This window comes from Phodopus roborovskii, unplaced genomic scaffold, assembly GCF_943737965.1.
Source record: "Phodopus roborovskii unplaced genomic scaffold, PHOROB, whole genome shotgun sequence".
Lineage (NCBI taxonomy): Eukaryota > Metazoa > Chordata > Mammalia > Rodentia > Cricetidae > Phodopus > Phodopus roborovskii.
This window is the reverse complement of record NW_026126410.1, coordinates 22,133,290-22,150,207: the sequence shown is the minus strand read 5'-3', so window position 1 is coordinate 22,150,207 and position 16,918 is coordinate 22,133,290. Positions and strand designations below refer to the sequence as shown.

The window sequence follows — 16,918 nt, the reverse complement described above, 5'->3', positions numbered from 1 at the left end:
TTAGTTGTGAAAAATTTAATTTTTCCACAAACATGAGCAGTATCTACATGTGACTGAACTTTAAGAATGTTTATCTGTATCCATAGCTGCCTTCTCAGCAGTACCATAGCATCTCTGAATGTAACCGCAAATCTATGCCCAAAGATTGGATCAAGAGGAAGATGTGGATCGTGTGGGAGACCTCGGGCCATTTCTTTAGAAAGTACCTCAGGGGTCTGTGTGTTGAGACAACTGTTATCCCATCATTTGCTTAGAGGTTTGCATTAAGCCCATCTCCTGAAGACTAGACAACCCTCAACAATTATAAAAGAAAACTAAACCCAAATGCATTTATACTTGAGCTCCACTAAAGAAAGAGTAAGGAAAACATCATGTTTCCAGAATGCATGTGACATTTAGGAAAATTTTATTGACATAGATACCTGATATGTTTGAGGTCAAATTTTCTTATTTTTATTAGGAAAGGAAGAGACAGACTCTAGAAGATGTATCAAACAGGAATAAAAGGCCTGACTTTTGGGTCTTGCAAGCTCTTTTGTAATTAAGAATAGCAGAATAGAAAATAATCAACTTGAAGTGCTTAAGTTAGGGTAAAATCTTGTCAAAGGAAGATTTTGCTTGAGTTTCTCCTGCACATTTCATATTTTACTCTCACTCATCCATGGGTTTGCTGAGAAGTAATACCATCTATTGTGTTTCCTCCATTTTGGATATGTTGCTTTGGCCCATTCCTGTAGCTTCAGGTCAGGCCTCCTATGGAGAGAGACAGGGTGCATTGATGTCTCCATGGCAACATCAAGAGAATGTGGATGCTCTGTTGGCTATCATAACAGAATTATCACTCTGGGGTGTATTTCAGTTGGTGTTACAGAAAGAGGTAAGCAGAGTGAGAAACCAAGAAAAAAATAACATTATCAAGGAAAAGGAGAAATTCCTTAAAAAAAGAAAGAATGGCACAATCAGTACCAGCTTTAGAACACTGTAAGGGCAGTGAGTTACAAGAGGTATATTTGCCATGGGATATGCCTGGAAATATGGGCTTAGAATAAACCCTTGGAGTTAGAAAAATCCAGGAGTTAGGTAGAAGATTATGACATCTACCACATAAAAACAACAAACTGGCTTCTGTCGATATAATTACATAATGAAAATATCCATACTATGGTTGTATACACCTAGTGAGAAAACTCTAGAAGCAACTACCAACTTGAACCATTTACATTAAAATTGCCTGGCAAGGTGGACTGAGTACAATGACCAAACATAAAGACATCACTGCAGTCTGCAGTCCATTTTCATATCTTATGTCACAGCTCCATGTGGATGGTCTCATGTGGATGGTCTCCATCAAATACCTCCCTTCAGAGTTCAGGGAACCACTCTGAAGAGAAGACATAAAGAATCTAATAGCTAAAGGATTGGAGGAAACCAGAAGAACAATGCCCTCTAAAGCAACTGAGCAAAGATCATGAACTCACAGAGACTGAAGCAGCAAACCCAGGACCTGATGGAGTCTGCACCAGGTCCTCTACATATATGTTAAGAGTTTTCAGTTCAGTACTTTTAAGGGTCACTTGAGTGTGTGAAGGAATGAGTCTCTGAATCTTGTGCCTTCTCTTGGGCTCTTTGCCTTGTTTTGCTTTGCCTTGTCTGACTTTGACGCAATGCTTTCTGTTTTATCTTACTCTATTTTATTTTGTTATGTTTTGTTGTCATCTCTCAGAAGTCTGTTATTTTCTAATGAGAGACAGAAGGGGGGTGGATCTAGGTGGGAGGGGAAGTGGGGAGGAACTGTGAAGAGTAGAGGGAGGGGAAACTGTAATCAGGATATATTATATGAGAAAATTATTTTCAATAAAAGGGGAAACAAAAATGTGGTCTCATTCTTGTAACTACAACAGTTAACAGGAGACTATAGATACACAAAGGACAGCATATATCTTCCATTATCATGTATCCTCTCGATGACATTTAGAGGGATATCATGCTGCTATTCTATTTCAAGATGGTCTAGGGCAGTGGTCCTCAACCTTCCTCATTTTGCAATCCTTTAATACAGCTCCTCATGTTGTAGTGACCCCAACCATAAAATTGTTTTGTTACTACTTTATAACTGTAATTTTACTACTGTTATGAATTGTAAATATAAATTTCTGATATGCAAGATGTCTGATATGTGAAACCCTTCCACCCCACCCCAAGAGGTTACAACCCACAGGTTGAGAACCACTGGTCTGAGGGAAGGCATCTAAGAGAGAGAACACAGAAAAGATGGACAGAGGGAAGGATACAGAATAAGGAGGGAAGGAGTGACCTGCTCTGAAGTGCTCTAATCTTTTACACTTTGCTGGTGGCTCTGCAGAGGGCCTTTATATATATTCCCAAGGAAATTGAAACTGTTAATAAATGCTTTCCTCTATAAGGCTTTGTATATCCCTGATCTCACAAAGTGTCATGATGAGAGTGAGGTGCAGGCCTTGGTCCTCATTGTTATTTATTTATTATTATTAATCATCATCATCATCATCATTATCACTGTTACTATTATTCATTTTTATAAATGAGAAAACTGAAGCCCAAGATGGAGTGCAGTCTAGATCTCTTGACCCCATGCATGTCCTCAAACATGGAAAAGAAGAAGGGAAGTAATTATTGTTTAGCTTGGGTTCACCTTGCTGGCACACCTGTCTGAAGGAGAGTGGTCACAGGGATTGAAAGCACTTGATTTCTGAGGCTAGGGTCTGAAGACTTGAGGTCTAATCCTAGTTTTCCTACTTCTTCAATGTGAACTTCAGCTTATCTTTCTTAAAATGGAGAGTCTGTTTATAGCTGAAAACCCTCGGTGTGTTTTTAAGTTCTGTGACCATGACATTTTGTCTTGTTCCTATGCTCAATCTTTCATTCTCCATTGCATTATTATCTTGTATGAATTTTAAGATGATTTTTTTCTATTCAAAGCCGACTTTTTAAAGTTTCCATTTTTCACTCTTTTCATTCTTTCTCTCAACCTAGTGACTCATGCCATTCTATTAAATATCCTCTGACTGGAGCACTCGTTCTTTCCTCTAGAACTCCCGAGGAGCAGCTGTCCAAAAGGTTCTGTACTATGATGACAAATCTGAATAGAGAAGACCCAGTATGTTTCTATTCCCCTTCTCTTTCATGCTATGAATTCAAACAAAACTGTGATTGATAAATAGAACTTAGCCTGGAGAGAATGACTAAGTCCTGTGCAAGAGACATTAGTGTCCCTGGCATCCATGATCAGTTCCGTATATGGCAGATGTTGTTTGGCTGGCATTTGGGGTCTCTGGAAAATTTCTTGACTGGTGCTTTGAGATTTGCAGACATATCCTTTTTTTTCTCTTCCCCTCTACCATTGGGAATTGATGAATGGTTGCACTCATCTCATAGCCCACTTAAATGTCAGGTGACATGCTGGTTATAGGCTTCAGTCTGAAGGCATGAGCAACTTTCCCTTCTTAGCTAGATGGCAGGTGAAGCTCTGAGTCAGTGAGGGCTCACTTAGTATTTTCTTGTTTTGTTTATTTTGGCTTTTCACTTTCCCAATTTCCCAAATTTGTTTTGCCCTTTTCCAAATTCCTGACCCCACCTAATGTTCAACCCTACCCCCTTCCTCCCTGCCCATTTGGACCTGGAGTGCAGCTGCATTTCCTAACTGTTTGCACTGGAGAATCTCGACAGTAGCTTCCTCCCCAAGGGCCTCGGAAAACATCTGGGCACATTGTCTGCAAATGACAAAAGAAGGATTTTGGCAAAACACAAACCCAAAATACCCAATTTGGGGATGCATGTGGTGACAACTAAGGCAAGCGTGCTTCTTAATTTGATATTGAGATTCCTTCTTCATTCCTTTCTTGTTAACAATAAAAATGTAATCATTTTTGAAGAGATAGATTTTTTTTCTTAGAAATTACTTATGTGACTACTCTTCAGAGAAAATTAATTTTGACGTTATCTCAGAAGCATCTTTCTCAAATGTTTAGCAGATGAGGCCATCATAAAGAATAAGGATAATTGGGTATCTGGTTCTGATGCTGAAAAAGATGGATTTGGCCTATGAGAACAGAAAGAGAGGACAGGGATGGCTTGAGAGAAGCTTTGTGTATTCAAGTTTCTAAGATCCTTGAGTTTCCCCAGTTGTATATATGAGCAAAATAAAATTGAAAACTCTATCATTAACTAGTACTCAGACTCTAAGGACATTTCTAAGAAACATTTTCTTCAACTGGTAGAGTTTTTTAAGTCAAATTGAGGCCTTGGATAATGACATGCTTTATATCAATTTCTAATTTCAGTACCAGGAAAATCTGATCAATTATCCTGTAACCCCAGCAGTCTGTAGTTAAACAAGAGGAAAGTCTCAGAACTCACTGATTGGCAGCCCATCCCATTGGGTAGTTCCATCTTGTAGATCCCTACATTTGTCAAGCCAAGTGTATAGGGGCTGCATCCATGATAGCCACCTCTGGGGAGGAAAACATGGGAGAAAGAAGTCAAGTTTATTTCTCTTTCATAGTTTACTTGCTTCAGAAGGAAAAAAAAAAAAAAAGACATGGGATAGACTAGAAGAACATAAACATTCAAACCTGACACCATTTAAGAATCCACCTAAGCTTATGGTATGTGAATGCATTCATTGATATTTTCCACTGGTCTCATAGATTTGAAACTACGAAAATAATTTTGGAACTGGTTGATCAAGGACTCTTAATTTTGAATCTGTCACTCTAACATAATGAGACTGATTTTTTTTTTTTTTTTTAAAGCAGCGTTCCAGAGATCACATGGTCAACCCACGCAAATCTTCAAAGCAGTCACCCGAGGAAGACAAATATTTGTTACTGTGATGAAACTACTGCTCAGTGTGCTGTCCTTTTCATGTGACTGATCTGACTTTATCTATAATATTAGAAACAGTTTTGGTTTCCTTAAAACTGTCATTCTTAAAAAAGTCATTCTTTGTATAAATTATCTTAATCAATTTAGAAAATTTCTAAATCAAAATCATCCTTCAATGAGTTCCAAATTTTATTTTTAAGAATGATCATGAAAAAGGAGGCAGAGTTTATGTAGAAGTCTGTTTCAAATAGATCAATACTTATCTTGTGTTCTGAAAGGTTATTTTGGTAAAACACAATCGCAATGTGTTATTGCCATATTTATTTGATAGCAAATGTTTCTTTAGGCTTACAAAAATATACGTGTGCTTCAAATGGAATCTGTAGTCTGCTATGACACAAATCTTTGAGTTTAGGCATAAATTACCCTGAGATGGATTTAACACAGGACTAACTTCTTCATTCCATCCTTTTTTTTTTTTTTTTTTTTTTTTTTACTCTGTTACCCATGTCTTCTATATAAATCTTATAAGACTCTGTAAATGCATTAAGGATGCAAACTAGGAACATACTTTTCTGTTATTTTAAATGCTAATATATTCACCAAGAGTTTATAAGGCCAATTTAGGTTGAATTATCTAGTCATAAGATTCACTGGATTGAACTGCCCTCAAAAAGACATTGTAAGAATACTGGGAAAACTGTCCTTTTCTTTGCTACAGTTTAAAGAAGCACATTTAGTGTTGGGGTACGTCAGTGCTGCTGAGTTGAATGTTATAAAATATGGTTACCTGAAAGAAATGATGTCTGTGTGCTTTGAGTATGTTCTGGCCATTACCATGGCCAGGTCATTGGCTTCTGATCCACTGTTTACCAGGAAGATGACCTGATGGGGAAAGCAAGATACATGGCATAGTACTTCTAGGTTCCCTCAGGTCAGCTTCTGTCTCCAATCTCTCCTCCCTTTTATGGACTACATAAATTCTACAGCCCTTCCTTGAACAGCTGTTAAGTGCTAACAAAACTGGCTAAGAGGTTGACTCATTTGTGAAAATTGGAGCTTTTATTAGCTTCAATTGATGAGCTGCAAAATGAGCAGATGAGAAGACTTTCTGAGAGGCCCACAGTGGTCAGCAGCAGAGAATATCCATGAATGAGGTCTTTTGGTTTCTGCACCTAACTCATTCCATTTAATTCTGAAAGTATGGAATGAGGCAGGGCCCCAACCTAGCAACCTGAAGAGGTTAACCCAGATGATGTTTCTGTGTGACTGTGGACACAAAATACAGATTAGTCTGAACAAAATAAGGGCAAGAATCGAAGGGGTCCAGCTCCTCTAGGCAGGAACAAGGAGGCATGCATTCATGGCTTTTCCAACCATCACATTTCTACTCTGCCATGAAGACTGGGATCTGAACACAGCGATGGCCACCCCAAATTTCTTTCTCTATTCTGCATAACATAGTAAGTGGAATATTGAGATGACAGAGTAAAATAATAAATAAAGCCATGTGTTGGGCACTAATCTCGCTCTCTCTTTTTCCCTCTCTCTCTTCCCCCCTCTCTCTCACACACATTTAATGCCTTGCATTTTAATCTTGGAAAGTATCTTTAGATTCCAATTCAGTGTCAACTTTAATTCATTTCAGATGCAGAAAATACCTCATTCAGTTAAAACATCTAAGTGCATTTTTGGTGAATGCTATTTATAAGGAATGGCTTCACTTTTTATAAGAGATGAAATGAAAATAACTTTTCAGAAACGATGTGGAACAAAGAGAAGGAAATCTCTTGACAATACCATGGAGCATCTGGAGGACTGGGATTCCTAAGTAGAGATTTCTGGAAAGACATTAGGAGGTGACTTAGAAGAGGGGAGTCAGGGGGGACACATGAAAATTTTGGATTGTTTCATGAGCCACTTAGAGAACTCCTTTTTTCAGCTTGAGTGCTTTAGATGTGGCTATCTGCTCACCTTGGTAGACCTTTAATACCCAGACCAAATAAATTCTTTGCGCTCACAGGTCACCGCCCTTGTGAGCTGGGAGCACACAGCACTGTACCTTAAGAGGCTCAGGGAGAAGTTCTGCAAGTTTCTCTGCATATTCGTGCATTGGAGGGTGGAAGAAGACAGAGCTTGTATGCCACAGGTGGTCCATCTGCTTTTGCGCCACTGCAGTTACCTTCCTGGAGAAAAACATAACAAATCAAGAGCACACCACCAAAAGGCATGCCCTCTCCTCCAGACCATAGAACCTGGACCTATGGCTACTTCCTCAACAGTCTCAGGAGGCAGGTTTCACATGTCTCCACTAGTCTCCACTAGTCTCCACTAGTCTCACTGGAGCAGTGATGAGTGGTGATGAGTATTTTGTCATGCTGAAGTGTCATTCTTTAAAACATCACTTTAACCTTTCATATTAGAAGGCTTATAATGAAGGCCCAAATAGGAAGGCCTTGGGAAGATGGGGAAAGATGTTTGAACTTGATCTAAATGGCAGCAGTGGCTGAGGTCTGATTCACATCAATTCTGTTTGCTATTAATATCTGCCACACCTAAAAATTAGCTCAGTGGTTGAATAACTTTGAGAAATACCAGGCTAACCAAATTTCTCTACTGTGCAACTTGTTAGTGCCATTGCTTGGCCTACTGTTGCTCTCTGAGATGCAGAGAGGAGGAGTTCATAGTGTGTCCTATTCTTATCTTTTCCTGGAACTCTTTCCAAGGAACTCCTCTAGCTATCATCCCAAAAATCTCACTTAGGAAAATTGCAAATATCATTAAGTTTTTGAAGAGATGAGATCCTTGACAACAGCACTGCGGATAGAAGTAAATTTGAGAGCCAGGTGACATGTAAAATGGAGGGGACATAGATTACTGGTAATGTGGCAGCCAGCTAGGTGGACAAGGTGGCCTTTCTGTGGAGGCCAGATGAGTTCTGAAAACACTTGTGTTGATGAGAACTGTGGGAAGAGGAGCCCCTAGGATTAGGGAGTTTTGGGTGGAGGCTTCCGATCTATGGCATCAGGTTGGCTGTAGGAAACAGAAAAGAGAACTCAAAGACAACTTTGATTTTCTTGGCTCGAATGCTGGGCAAATTCCAGGAACAACCGAGGGGTACCAGGGCTCTCCAGGAGATGGTTCACATGTGTTTCTGGAATAAGTGACTACATGAATAAAATCAGCTTTGTAGAGAAGATGGGCTTAGTCTTAGAATATGTTGGCATGGGAGAGATTCTTCATGGATTGAGGAATGTGGGGTGTCCTGATGCCCTCTTTGAGTGTATTCATCTTACTATTGTATTTTGCTGAGGGGCCATAGCTGAAGGTATGATATTGGATAAAAGTGCTGAAAATGTAACCAAATGAACAGGGCAGGAGGGTGGCAGTGAAGGGAATGTGGTGAGATGGTGAGTGGGAAGAAGCAGAGAGGAAGAGAGGTAGAGATAAAGACGTAACTGGAATCCCAGCACCAGGGTCATTGAAAGCTGTACAAAGGTCACGGGAATGAGTAAGAGCTGTCTGAGGGGCATTGTGAGTGTGTGGAGGATTCTGCTCGTGTTGCTCTCTGCTTTCATGAACATCTGTACTTCACTTTAAGGCTTCTGAAATTTAGCTTGGATGCTTGGGATCTGCACCTCCCAAAAGCAGAAAGGGAAAGAATAGGAAGCAGAGAAGGAGAAGGGCCCAAGTCATGGTTCTTCTCCCATTAGCACTCACAGGAGAGAGCCGCTGGTCCTTTGATAGGAAGGCCTCAATCTATTCAAATTACTTTGTCTATGCTGTTTTTCCATAATATAGGTGTAGTATGTATGTGTTTGTATATGCTATATGCACTATATATATAATCATATATATATATATTATATATAAATTAAGTTCATTCATTCTTAAGGGCAGGAGACAATCTGCAGTTCAGGAAACAGCACAAAAAGGGGGTGGAAATGAGTGGGGAGCCAGAAAACTAGATGTCAGCTATAAGATAGCCTGTCCTAGAAATGCCTGCAAACCAAGACCAGAACAATGACAATATCAATGAACTCTTTAACATGAAAGGGGAAAAATTTCTCTGGGTCCCACCCCTAGAAAAGGAACCATAGGTAGCCATTGACTGCTGGGAGAAGGAGAACTAGCCTCCTGCAGGGATGAACCCCCTTACTGCTTGTCCCATGCCAAGTGGTCAACTCTGAAACTCTGTGCACATAAACAACAAAGGAAAGTAAGTAAGTTGTATTCATATATATTTGTGTGCACACACGTCAACCTAACAAATATAATCAAGAAAAAGAGGCTTTCAACTTGAGAGTGGGTGGAGTATGGGAAAAGGAGGGGGGTGGGAAAAGGGGAAAGTGATGTAGTCCTCTTTCAGTTAAAAAACACTTGACAAAGCATCATCATAACTATAATAAAACTGTGAATTATATAATAAAAGTTAAAAAAATGGAGTGACCATGTAGAAACCCAGAGGATCAGGGAGGAGTGTGTTGAAAGTCTGTGTGTGGGAGAGCTGTTCAAGATTTCAGACAATCTCAACTTTGTTTCACACATTTCTAGGTAAATTTCCAGCTAGGGTTGCATCTCTGTGTTAAAATTGCATTCCTTATCAACCTCTTAGAGGCCACAAAGACGGTCCATCGTGGATTAAGCAATTACTTCTCCTGGTTCATACTTCATGCCATTCACTTGTCTCTATGTTTGCCTGACAGTTGCCCACCACTTGTCCCTTTCCTCAGTCTTTGAAAAATTTTCTTCATCAAGACTCACACAGAGAGATGCCGAATCATACACTGTATGTGCACTAGGAATGATCAAAGCTTCCATTAGCAAGGAAAAGTAAAGAATCAAGTGTTTTCTTTGGAAGTTTTTTTTTTTTTTTTTTTTTTTTAACCTCTTACACAGGAAAAGCATGTAGGTCCATGTCAGCACAGACTATAACATACATATTTTGAAGTCAAAATATGTAAATCAAGGGCTCTGAGTGACATGAATGATCGATCGTTTTCCATGTTTTTCTGGAGTGCAACCCTCCCCCCACCCTTGAGGATTTTAAGGACACTCACGGATGGCAGTGACCAACACTAACAGTTACAATCCCGGAGAAGAAGTCCAGGTATCTGTTTCCCTCTGAATCAAAGAGCCACTCCATGTGTCCCTGGTGCAGCAGCAAAGGCTTCTGGAAATATGCCGTTTCCACAGGAGAAAGGTGCTGTTTGTGAATCTCCAAGGCACGGCTGTAGGGCAGGGACTACAGGTAAACAAGTTAAAATTTCTTATGGTTGGGTCCTACAGGATCAAGACCAGATCAGTACAGAGGTCTCCTTAGTGACCTGAACACATGACTCATTGCTGTGCAGCCTTATACATGGGCACATTACCCAATATGGTCTGAGAAAATTAAAGTCCTTCCTGTTGAGCAGGTGATATTTCTCATGGTGTGCCTTTTTTATTTATGACTACCCTCCCCCCTAGAGTGTACATGAAGAAGGGAGGTTGGAATTCCCATCTCTCAATGGAAAACCCTGGTTTCAAGTTGATTTTAATATGAAAATAAAAAAAAGCTTGAAAATAAGTGGCTAAACTAATACCATTTTTGCTGTTACAAGTTTATAAAAATAATTTAAAAAATAAATAAATGGCCAGGCATGGTTGCACACACCTTTAATTCTAACAATTGGGAGGCAGAGGCAAGCTTATCCCTGTAAGTGCCATGACAGTCAGGCTACATAGACAGAACCTGTTTCAAACAGAAACAAAACAAACAAAAAACTGAATAAATGAAGTGTTCATTATGTTGGCCATTGAATACAGGGCTTTGTCCTTGCTAGGCCAGTAGTTTTTTTTTTAATGATTTCTTTAATTTATTTCATGCACATTCATGTTTTGCCTGCATGTCTGTCTGTGTGAAGTTGTTGGATACCCTGACACTGGAATTATAGGCAGTTATGAACTGCCATGTGGGTACTGGGAATTGAACCAGGGTCCCAACAGCTGAGCCATCTCTCCAGCCCTGCTAGGCCAGTGTTTTACCACTGATCTTATGACCAAAGTTTTCTTACTCTCCCCCCCTCCCCGTGTGTGTAGATGCACAGACATGTGCAGGGCATTCATAGGTTGTGTATATGTGTGGAGACTAACAGTTAATGTTGAGTATTTTCTTCAATTGCTCTTTTCCTTAGTTTTTGGAGATAGGGTCTCCTGATGAACCTGGAGCTCACTGATTCTGCTAGGAGACTAGCTAGTAGGTCCCAGGGGTCTCCTGTCTCTGTTTCCAGTGTCAAGAAGTGTTCCCACTCACAATTAAGATTGGTTTTCCGAACAGTTAACATTATCAAGATAATTCTCCACACACATACAAGAGGGCCACTTCCTAGGTGATTTTAGCTTATAGCAAGCTGAAAACACAAGTGTTCACACCTATGAACTTCTGATTATGGCCTTTAACATTTAGGATCAAGGAATATGACATAGAATAAAAGAGGGAGAGAGGGAGGAAAGGAGCCAGAAAGAGTGAGAGAAATCATTATTAATCTGACAACAGGACAATAACTATATGTTTTGGTGGGTTGGAACTAAGGAAGATCATAGGGTGCATTGCTATTTGTAAACTAAGATAACATTTTAACAAGAAAGTAAGTGATTTCATACTCTTTTTTGTTTGTTTTGATTTCACACACTTGACCTGAGTCATCTGAGAGGTATTTTGTGTGTATGTGTGTTTGCGTGCACACGTGATTGCAAGTGCGTGTGATCTCTTAATAGTCCTTTCTTATGCTTTCTGTCTAAGTCTCACATATACTCAACAGTTCATCTGTAATTTGTACATAGTGTAAGAAGGCTTTTGATACCCCCTAATATGTAAAGAATAGGGCATCTAAGATAAACCTGTTGACTTACAAAGCATAATTATTTGTGGGTCCTTTTAGGGAACGACTTTGGAAGTCTTGGAGTCTCCCATGGGTGACCTCTTTTCTTTTCTGAAAGCCTGAATTTTACCTGGTATCTCTCAGGTGAGAAGTCACATGGTGGCATGCTGGGCTTTGTATGAAGAGAGAGCCTGGGTACAGATATCCAGGGAGCACCTACAGAAATGAAATGAGTTAGGATTGTCAACTGAAGATGACGGAGATCCTTTATGTCAATCACTTGTGGTTACCTGAACCAATTAAGCAATTTTGTTTCTTAGTTTAATAAACTTAGTTTTAACACTGAGGTATCTCAATAATGGATTTTCCGGAAGAAAAATTATTGAATGTAGTACAAAAACATAAGGAGGACAAGGATGTAGCAAGTTCTTCTCCACACAGCCCCTCTTACAAGCTTAGAGAACTGGGTTCAAGACAATCCTACTTTTCGTTGACCAAATATTTATTGTCAGATGGCAATGCAGCCTGCAGCAGATGTCCATCCACTTTGTTAATAAATGTGTTGTTTAAGCTCTGAGTTGCTGATTGCCTGAACTTCACCGTGTGATCCAGGGCCTGATACCTGAGTGCCTCCCCATACACAAAATTCTTTATCATTGGCTATTCTAGTAGGGAACAAGTAGAAACGGGTGTTAGGTGATGGGCTGTATTAATACCTGCAAACCGGTCTGTGAGACACCACCCTCTCCTTAAGAAAGGGCCACCAAGCTAAGACTGTTGAAAAGGGAGAAATATTGGGAAGGAAGAATCATTACATGCTTAGACTGGGAAGGGGAATTGAAATTCTTATGTGCAAGCTTACGGTGTTATATTCACCTTGGTGTTCAGGTTCACCAAGCTAGTTAGAACAGGAATGAAACTACAAGCTGTTGACTCCAAGCCTGCGATTCTCTTTCTGCTCACCTTTTCTTGACTTTGACCTCTCCTATAAGCGGGAAGGTACAGTGCAGCTAGAGTCGATCATAGCAGATGTCTAGAGTCTTTACAGGCACTTTTGGAAGAGAGTGCTCCTCATTTTGAACATTTGAGGTCAGTTTTAAGGAAATTTCACAGTTGCAAAGAAATGAGCAAGTGGTGTCGCTGGTACAGCACGAAGCATTGGATGTGTGTGGGGACGCTGGTGTCGTGTGGCTGTGGAATCACAGTCTGGAGAAACTCAATGAGCAATGTGTTTCTAAATGAAGCAGGGATGTAATAACTCTTCACATATTTACTTTCAAAACCCCATTCATTTTTTTCCTGCTCTAAATAATCACTAATGTCACGAATTTTCTCTTCCTTTAAAAGTAAGTGGCTTTTGATTATCCATGCAGAAGAATGACAGGAAAAAGACAGCTCAAGTTTTCTGAGAATTTCCCTTTCTGAAAGCTTTTTATTGTGTACCTCTGTGCTAGTCACTCTTCTGAAATGGAGGAAAAAGGAGTGTTTCCGAGAATCCCTTTATTCCGCCAGTCTATGTTCTTATCTGTAAAATTGGAACTGCCCAATGAGGAGGCTGTAAGTTCATTGACTATATTACTGCAAGAATTAAGGAGAGAAAGGGAAGAGGGCAAATGGAACAGACTTGACAAAGGAAAACTGTGATTTTAAATAGTCAAGGAAGACTCATTTATTCATTAATTCATTCATTCACTCATCCATTCAATAAAGGGATAAGCATATAAAGCGTAAAGCAAGGTTCTAAGAGAAATCCATTAATACATTAAACAGAAAAGGAAAAAGATAAAAGGAAGATAAAAAGTAAAGAAGGAAGGAAGAGAAGTAATCATGCAAAAAATAATTATTCTGTAAGTTAATTATATCTACATAATACTCAGAAAATCTTTCTTGACACACTACAATAAACATTTCACAAGTCATAATGAAAATCAATGGATAAAAATAAATCAAGTCCCTTATTTGTCAGAAAAAATGAAAGTCAATATGTTTAGAAATAATTGCATGCATCCCTTGTGTAAAACAGCCTGTGTTTTGAGTGTGCTATGGAGTGGGGCACTGATAAAGTTTTTCATTGGTTCCTGTGTGTGTGTGTGTGTGTGTGTGTGTGTGTGTGTGTGTATACATAAGGATTATCTGGTGGAGGGGCTTGTGTTAAAGATGCTGAATTCCAAGTCTTCCGTGAATTGTGAATTGGCGTTTTTATGAATATGCATTTTTACGTATCTGTTTGTTGTTTTTACTTATTTGACATCGTCTTTTTAGACTAAACACAGATGGTAGCTTTGATTTCCAGCCACTTCATCTCACACAGACAAATCCAGGCATTAAAATGGAATTGAATTTGGAAAACAATGCCACTCATATAATAAATACAAAGTGGGCAATTGAATTTAACTTCCCAGCTATCTAGTTTTTCAGAGTTCCACACCAGACAAATTGCTTTGTTTTCTTTCCTCAAAATCACAATATTGAAAAGGAAAAAACTAGCCGGGTGATGGTGGTGCATGCCTTTAATCCCAGCACTCAGGAGGCAGCTGCAGGCAGATCTCTGTGACTTCAAGGCAGCCTGGTTTACAATGCGAGTCCCAGGACAGACAGGGAAGTTCCACAGAGAAACCCTGCCTCAAAAAACAAAACAAAACAAAACAAAACAAAACAAAACAAAAAAACCAAAACCAAAAAAAAAAAAAAAAAAAAATGGCGCGGGGGAGGGGAGAACCTAGAGAGCAAAATACTGAGAGAAATAACAAGGTAGTGAGAGAAATAAATGTTTTACAGGGATTTGAGAGTTCACAGAAAACCCTTTTGCTCCTGCACGCAGTTTTCAACTCAAGAGGAGTATGCATCAACAATCTTCACCTTTAAATAATATAATATAATATAATATAATATAATATAATATAATATAATAAATAAATAAGAGCTTGGCAGCACAATGCAATCCATATGGTGTGATTTATTCAGATATGATTTGTATCTTATTTCTGTAGAGTACCTTTTAGGTAACTTTAAATACTCACATGCCATTTCCTATCTGCTCTGATATTTAGGATAGACAATGAGTTAGGAAAGGGAGGTCTTATTATCCATCCACCTTGGCACTGAGGCAGTGACAGACCCACCTGCTATCTGCCAAAGAAATCTGATGAAGTTACACTGGGATCTGGGGGTGAGAGAGACAAGGGCTGGTCAGGGGAGAGAATGTTTGGTTTTGTTCTTTCTCTCTCATTTGCTCTCTCCCCTGGAGCTGCTGGTTAGCAGACTGAGGGTGGTCTCCTTGTCTTTCTTTCACTGCTCTACAGTAGGAAGACAATGTTGTTGCTTGTTGTGTACTACCCAAGCCTCCATGAGACCACAACATCCATTTCTCTGCCCTACTGTGTACGCCGAGTGAAAGGAAAACTAATGCTAGCTGTTCTTCTCTCACCAGCAAGGCCATTAATGGAAGGTTCCTTCTATAATTCATGGATCCTGCTGGCTCATCTTCTTTACTCTCTCTTCATGACCAATTCTATTTATTACCTTCTGGCAAATTTCAGACTGCCTTCCTTCCTCCATGGCCTTTCAACCTAGTCTTTTGCTGAAGTGAAATGGAAGCAGTTGTTGCTGACTGTGCAAGTATAAAAACTCTAGCTGATTTGGGGGCTGGTAGGTGTTCTTTACAGTCCGTTTGGGATTGGCCTTCTTTGAGATCAGTCTAGTGTGCAAGTGAGGGGCCTGATAATCAGGATAACTTCATCTATCTATTTTCTTTGAGAAGTCTTTTCAGAAGTGGAGTGTTGGGGGGAGTTTCTTAGTGGAAAGTGGATATTATTTACCATCCACGTATTCTCCTGAGTACCCTTTATTTGTGCAAGAGAAAATGTGTCAAAATAGCACACATTTGTGCAAGAGAAAATCTTCAGCTACCTGAAAATGACACAAACTTTGGAACTTTAGCTAACAGAAAAGATGCAGCTTTAAGGTATTTCCACTCTTGCTGTGGTGACAAATGTGGCAGTCACGTTTCCAGCACAGGTGGGGAAGGAGTCCCAAACTCCACCTCAATTAAGGGAGATAATGGCAGTTGATGCTTGCTGAGGGAGAGAACACTACTCTTTGATTTGAGACCTTTGAGGACATGGCCTCTAGTAAGATTCTCATGATCCACTGGACAGCCACAATCTTAAGTACATGTGGATAGCACTAACTGGACTCAACATTATTTAAAAAATAAAAAGAGGCTATGTGAAGAAGATGTGAGGGGGTCTCTTGGGGGAATGGGATGGAGGTAATTGTGGATGAATTTGATTATTATACGTAAAATGAATGTATGCAAATTGCAAAGAACAAAATATTTTAAAATGTATTTCCACTCTGTATTGAAAATGAGTTATTTCCATGACTATATATGCATCTTTAGAACTGAATGACTATATGAATCAAGCTGGGTAAGGCTAAATAATTTACGTATACCAATACCACACAGTAAATACTCAGGCATCGTAGTAGGATTGCAACTTACTTTATGGTTTTACACAGTAAAAACAGTTAAAACATATAATCTCTTTATTTACCCAAATGTTTCACTTTACTTTTCTATTTCCCTTCCTTAATTTTTTTTGATATTTTACTTATCTGTTCATTTCTGTCTCACCTGTGGGATATACAATGAGGGACTTGGCTTGCTCATTGTGACCGAGTCTGTAATACTAGAACACATTTATTTGATGCCTAAGTATTTTGAATATTTTGCACATACCACATAAATATGAAGAGTGTTCAGTGTATGTGTTTGGAGGAATAAACAAAAGCACACACACATATGTGCATGGTAAGCAAGTAAACATAGAGCTTCAAGTGTTGGGAAGGCTAGGGAAAGAGTAGGGATTAAAAGCTACATTATATGAGTCTCTGAGAATACTTCTCTATTATTTTCTTGGTAGAATTCTATGCAGGGGTTCCAATGAATTGATTAAGACCACCAAATAGGAACTGGAGAAGACTATAAGGTATCAACTCTCTTCAGTCAGAATGGCTGGTATCAAAAAGGCAAGCGAAGCAAAACAACTAACAAATACTGTTGAGGCTGTAAAGAAAAGGGCATTCTTATATGCCATTATTTGGGATGTCATTTGTCTCCTCCTAAGTGGGACAATATCATAGAGCCCATTGCAAGTTTAAATGAAGAAAAACAAAAATGCCATTTGAAG

General features: G+C 39.3%; 1 protein-coding gene across 2 annotated transcripts in view; it reads right to left on the bottom strand.

The window, feature by feature from the left end:
• Positions 1-16,918, bottom strand: part of Agxt2 (alanine--glyoxylate aminotransferase 2) — a 35,817-nt gene that overhangs the window by 17,414 nt on the left and 1,485 nt on the right. For both annotated transcript variants that reach the window (XM_051182545.1, XM_051182547.1), the window contains exons 2-7: positions 11,857-11,942; positions 9,924-10,108; positions 6,926-7,049; positions 5,654-5,748; positions 4,396-4,489; positions 3,656-3,749 (exon numbers count right to left, since the gene is read on the bottom strand). In XM_051182545.1, the coding sequence (XP_051038502.1) occupies positions 3,656-3,749; positions 4,396-4,489; positions 5,654-5,748; positions 6,926-7,049; positions 9,924-10,108; positions 11,857-11,942 (678 nt within the window). The remainder of the gene's footprint in view (positions 1-3,655; positions 3,750-4,395; positions 4,490-5,653; positions 5,749-6,925; positions 7,050-9,923; positions 10,109-11,856; positions 11,943-16,918) is intronic.